This window comes from Paramormyrops kingsleyae, chromosome 24, assembly GCF_048594095.1.
Source record: "Paramormyrops kingsleyae isolate MSU_618 chromosome 24, PKINGS_0.4, whole genome shotgun sequence".
Classification (NCBI taxonomy): Eukaryota; Metazoa; Chordata; class Actinopteri; order Osteoglossiformes; family Mormyridae; genus Paramormyrops; species Paramormyrops kingsleyae.
The window spans coordinates 20,795,049-20,801,189 of NC_132820.1; the positions used below are offsets into that span (position 1 = coordinate 20,795,049).

The 6,141-nt window shown below is 40.4% G+C and overlaps 1 protein-coding gene across 1 annotated transcript; it reads right to left on the reverse strand.

The window, feature by feature from the left end:
- Positions 1 to 248: 248 nt before the first annotated feature.
- LOC140582297 (uncharacterized) lies at positions 249 to 2,450 on the reverse strand. Its single transcript, XM_072706602.1, has 2 exons — positions 932 to 2,450; positions 249 to 832 (listed from the first exon to the last, which is right to left on the reverse strand). The coding sequence occupies exons 1-2, from the start codon at positions 1,702 to 1,704 to the stop codon at positions 367 to 369; spliced, it is 1,239 nt and encodes a 412-aa protein (XP_072562703.1). The 5' UTR covers positions 1,705 to 2,450; the 3' UTR covers positions 249 to 366.
- Positions 2,451 to 6,141: the final 3,691 nt, after the last annotated feature.

A 6,141-nucleotide genomic window follows, 5' to 3' on the forward strand; every position in this document is an offset into this window, starting at 1 on the left:
ATTTTGTGTAGGGGAGGGGAGAATCAATTGAAATCGGAAATCAGATTTTTTGTGAAAAAATCTGAGATTTTATTTTTAGGCCATATCACCCAGCTCTACAATAAGTGACAATATAAAAACAAAATACCCTATACAAGAAATACTGTACAAATACAGTACAATACAATACACATACAATACAAATGTGAAAAATTATAAATATTATAAATATACACAGGTGAGTAACACTGTGCAATTTTAAGGTGCGAGGTAGAGTGTAAACAGTTTTTGTAAACAGATCTGTAGCGCCTGCCAGAGGGGGGTAACTGGAGAAGATTGTGTCCAGGATGTGACGGATCTGAAATGATTTTAACTGCTCGTTAAAATCTATGCTCGTTTAGCCGAACTAAAGTCCACAAACAGGATCCTGGCATAAGTTCCTGGACGGTCCAGATGTTGCAGGATATAATGCAGCCCCATATTCACTGCATCATCCACCGACCTGTTTGCCCGATAGGCAAACTGCAGGGGGTACAGCTGGTGTCCTGTAATGTCCTTTAGATGGGCTAAAACCAGGCGTTCAAAGGATTTCATGACCACAGACGTCAAGGCGACAGGTCTGTAGTCATTCAGTCCTGTAATGGTGGGTTTTTTGGGGACCGTGATAATGGTGGAGCGTTTGAAGCAGGAGGGAACTACACACAACTCCAGAAATCTATTGAAGATGCGGGTGAAGATGGGAGCCAGCTGATCAGCACAGGTTTTGAGGCAGGAGGGGGATACACCGTTTGGTCCCGGGGCCTTCTTGGTTTTCTGTTTCTGGAACAGCCGGCTCACTTCCGCTTCGTGTATTCTGAGTTCCAGGGGGGAGGATAGGGGGGTGAGAGGTGTGATGGGGGTTATTGTCTCTGGAGTGGGGTGGATGGGGAGTGTGAATCTGTTTATCTCAAACCTGCAGTAGAAGTTGTTCAGCTCGTCTGCCAGGTCTTTGTTTGCTTCAGCGGGGGGTAGGGGTCGTCTGTTGCTGGTGATATCTCGCAGGCCTCTCCACACTGATGCAGGGTCATTGGCTGAGAACCGTTCTTTCAGCTTCTCAGAGTAGCTTCTTTTTGCCACTTTGATCTCCCTGGTCAGCGTGTTCCTGGCCTGCCTGTACAGGGCCCTGTCACCACTTCTGTAGGCATCCTCCTTGGCCTGGTGAAGATGTTGCAGTTTGGGAGTGAACCATGGTTTATTGTTGTTGTATGTGCAGAAGGTCTTGGTCGGGACACACACATCTTCACAAAAACTGATGTATGATGTCACAGTGTCTGTCAGCTCATCCAGATTATCAGATGCAGCTTCAAAGACAGTCCAATTAGTGCAGTCAAAACAGTCTTGCAGTTCCTGCTTTGCTGCATTGGTCCACTTCTTCACAGTTTTGACTACAGGCTTGGCACGTTTAAGCTGTTGCCTGTAAATTGGAATAAGATGGACCATACAGTGATCAGAATGTCCTAAAGCTGCCCGGGGGACAGAGCGATAGGCATCTTTTAAAATGGTGTAACAGTGGTCCAGTGTGATGTTGTCCCTGGTGGGGCAGTCGATATGCTGTCTGTGTTTAGGAAGTTCCTGGTGTAGATTCATTCTGTTAAAATCACCAAGGACAATAAAAGGGAATAGGGATATTTTCTTTCCAGGGGGGGTGATCTGGTCGGCCAGCGTGCATTTACATCTGAAGCTCATTTACATCTGAATGTTGGTGGTGCTGATAGACTGTGAGAATTGTATGCTTTGAACTCTCCAGTGCTTTTTTAATACCATTCAGTGACTGATGTTGGGAAGACAATGGATATTTACTGTACACCTCCATGTTTCCTGGATTACTGACCCCAAGTCATTTCTGCTACATGGCTTTACACTGTACAATATTTATATTTACATTTAAAGCATTTAGCAGACTTATCCAAAGCAACGTACAAGGTATCAAGGTACAATAAGCTGGGTTTAGAGGAGCTTACAGTTTTGATGGCGAGTCCGGCTCTGTGATGGAGGGATGTTAAAGTGTTTTCTGTCTTGTGATTTCTTCTATTTCAGGGGCTTCTGGTGTGTTTAGCCGTTTAGATGGTGGACCAGACTTCACGAAATAGCGCTCTAATGTGACTAGCCTTTTTCTGCGTATTGAAACTTTTCAGAAATGCAAGACTTTGCCAGTGCTTTTGTTCACCACCCGAGCGTATAGTCGTGAACAGATGTGAAATTTTGGCCAACTTTTTCATTGAAATTCGATTTGTATGTGTTCAGAAAAATTTGTGATCAGAGGCTTTAAAAGTGTTTATCCAAATAGGGACCTCAAAAAATGTCCCCAAAAGTAGGAAAATTTCAGGTTTTACTACACTTTGGGGGCAATTTGGTCCTCAAATGTGATCTATGCAAACCCACACACAAACACACACATACTACCAGTCAAAAGAGATGTTAATGACTTTCACACATTCAGTTGACCCCCAGCCCCCAGCCCCCGCCCCCAGCCCCACCACTTTTCTTGTGCTTGTGGGCAGTTCCTTGCTCAGGGTATTTGCTATGGTGAACTTTCATGCAAAAAACATTTGCACTTTCAGGGTCCCTGTGTGGCTCAGTGGGCTAAACCTGTGTGCTTGTGTTCCCCAGGTCACTGGTTCAAACCCAGCCTCAGCATGTCAGTCATGACTATACAGTGTATAAATGTTTTTGGTAGACGATCATACTTTTTTTCCGCTATAGTCTTCTGGTTTCTAATTTACATGCCAACAACAGTTTTGACTGGTAGTGTGTAATGACTGTTTAGTAGTGTTTATTTAACCGACTGGCTTGATAGTCAGAATATGGAATAGTCTTCCTGATAACATAGTGCAAGCTGAATCCTTGAGTTCCTTTAAATCAGAGCTAGATAAGATTTTAACAACTCTGAGCTATTAGTTAAGTTCTCCCTAAGCGAGCTTGATGGGCCGAATGGCCTCCTCTCGTTTGTATAGTTCTTATGTTCTTATGATCTGAAAGCAGTGTTTCTTATGTTAAAAAAATAACCTCACCTTGACCGCTTCAAACATCTGTCTCATCTGTCTCATTGTTTCATTGTGGTCAAGCAGAGAAGTTAATGACACATTCACACATCACCCCCCCCGTGGATGTGCAGCCACCAGCAGCCTATCCGGCTGTTAGCCAGACAGAAAGAAAGAACACACCTTTATTCTCCACAGTCAACCTTATTACTTTGTTTAGACCTGTACTTAGTCTGTCACACACATCTTGGGTCACTCTCTTCTCCCAAAATAACTCTTGGACATGCTGCTGCTTTGTACCTGGCTTGGCCTTCTTGCGGATGAAATCTTTCATCTTGTGCCAAACAAGCTTAATGGGCTTCAAATCTGATTAATTTTCATATACCTCTCATTGCTTGACAATATCAGTCTTAATACTTTGTTTAGACCTGTAATTATTGTATTGGACATATCTTGGGACCGCCTCATCTCCAAAGAGGGAAGTAAAATAAAATTCTAATTTCATCAATAAACTGACTAAAAACACATTTTGACAGTTTTAGGCCATCTTTGCCTCACAACAGAAACTATTTCTAAATTTCACAGGCCATTTATTGCAGTGTAGTAAGTTTATTAATGAAATTGGAATTTTGTTTAAATATAGGAAAATTGTACTTGCTTAGATTTTCATTTTTTGCAGTGTAGTTACAATACCTGATTCAGGTATCTTACCTGATTTCAGGTAAGTCACTTCAGATTACTGCTCTCCCTGGTGGATGAATAGATCATTGCAAGTACTTTACACACAGAGAGTTGAGGGGTGGATCATGCCGGCCCCCTTTTTCATTACATCATCGTGGGGGATCTCATTACAGTCAAGGACCAGCCAAGAGCCAGTCAAGGTCCTGTCAAGGACCTGTCATGGAAAGTGGGGAAATTTTAAGCGGCTGGATCTGTATTAAGACAGTGGCTAAATTGGAAATGAAGTACGGACTGTAACTGATGGCCAATGCATTTAAATAGTCAGAAAATACGAAATGCTACTATGAGATGATAGCTAACATTAAAACATTATTGTGGAAATGTTTATCAAGGTATGATAAAGGAAAATGGTAGATGAGAAACCGAAGGGAAATGTGGTGACTAGCTGTTGGAGAAATATTGCAATTGCTGCAGTGTACACAGGCTAAAGTAACATTGAAGTTTGATAGATTTCTAAAAGTGAAATGGCATGATTCTATAAGCAGATTAAAAATATGGACTTTGAAGAAAGGAAAGGTGAATAATATTTAAGTTTAAAAAAATAATAAGGAGATGTCAGCTGCATTAACCAAGGTTGGTCTTAGACATACAGTATTAGGACAGTGGCTAAATTTGAAATGAAGTACGGACTGTAACTGATGGCCAATGCATTTAAATAGTCAGAAAGTAGGAAATGCTTCTATGATAAGATAATATCTGACATTTTGAACATTGACTTTGATATGTTGATTAAGGTACGATAAAGGGAATATGGTAGATGAGAAACAGAAGGGACATGTGGTGACTAGCTGTTGGAAGAAATTGCAATTGTTGCACTGTACACAGCCTGAAGTATCTCTGAACTTTGATACATTTCTAAAAGTGAAATGAAATGAAAATGACAATAATCTTTGAAGGTTTGATGAAAAATAAATTTCAGCTGCATTAACTATTAATATATTTTGACAGTGGCAGAAGCACCCCCATTTAACCGAATGTCACCAAAGTTAGATGGTCTATTCATAGTCCAGTGCTACAGAAGTGAGTCAAATTTTGTGAGATTTCGATGAAGTATGAATGAGGTTTAGCAGACTTAATGAATTCGGTATGGAAATAGTGAGGCCAGCAGGTGGAGTTAGCGCTACATTTGATAATTGGTAGCATGCAGTCCCTGGTGTGGCAGTTTGACTACTGCCATTAGCAGAAGCAGCCATAGTACAACAATATAAGATATAATATATAACCATTTGCTGAAGTGCCTCAGCCCAAAAGAATTTGTTTTTTGTGTCAGATGGTCTAAGTAGACGGTAGAAATAGGCACCTGCATACCTAATATTTTAAGTCTAGATCATACAAGTTAAGCTTACTTTATAGTACCTCAGTGAACACATGCTGTCTTGTATATTAAAAAAACAACAGTGGCTTACTGCATTTGTAAAGTATTCTTCTAGACATAAGAAGCCCTGAAAGAATTTAATGCCATTAATGAAATACAGGACGAACATCACCTGCTGGCTAATGTATAAAAAAAATCTAAAAAACTGCAATATAAATAGAGCACCATCTCCACCTACTGGCCAATTCAATACAAAAAAAGTAAAAAATCTGCAATATATACTGCCTGGCTTATAAATAAAATCTGATAATTTTCTATAAATCAAATAGCATAAAAATGAAAGGAGCTTAAAAATATGGACTGAGGTGAAGGGAAAGTTAATTCCTTGAAAGTATTATGAATGATATTTCAGCTGAATTAGCCAAGGTAGGTATTAGACATACTATGACAGTGGCTGTACCGCTCCAGATTGACTGATCGCCACCAAACTTGGAAGATTTGTCTGTAGTCCAGTCATACAGAAGTGAATCAAATTTTGTAAGGATCAGATGAAGCATGCCTGAGATTTAGCTGTTTGAATGAAATGGGAATGGAAATGGTGTGGCCAGCAGGTGGAGTCAGCGCTCCATTTTAGAAATGATATTAAATGCTTTCTGACCTCATTTGTAAATGAAGTCTGATAATGTTGTATAAGGCAAATTGGTGAAAAATGAAAGGAAATTAAAAATATGGACTCAGCTGAAGGGAAAGGTAACAATTATTTGAAGGTTTCATGAGGAATAAGGACATTTCAGCTGAATCTGCTAAGGTGGGTCTTACACATATATGGACAGTGGCTGTCACGCCCCCATTTGACCGATCAGCACCAAATTTGGAAGGTCTGTTTGAGGTCCAGTGCTACATTAGTGGGTCAAATTTGGTGATGATCAGACGAAGTCTGCCTCAGATTTAGCTGTTTGATTGAAATGAGCATGCAAATGGTGCAGGTTTGGTGTAGTTGGTGGCCATAGCATACAGGTTGGTCAAGTTATTTTTATAAATTATCTATAAGGGCTGTGTCATGATTAATCTAATACCAGAATGACC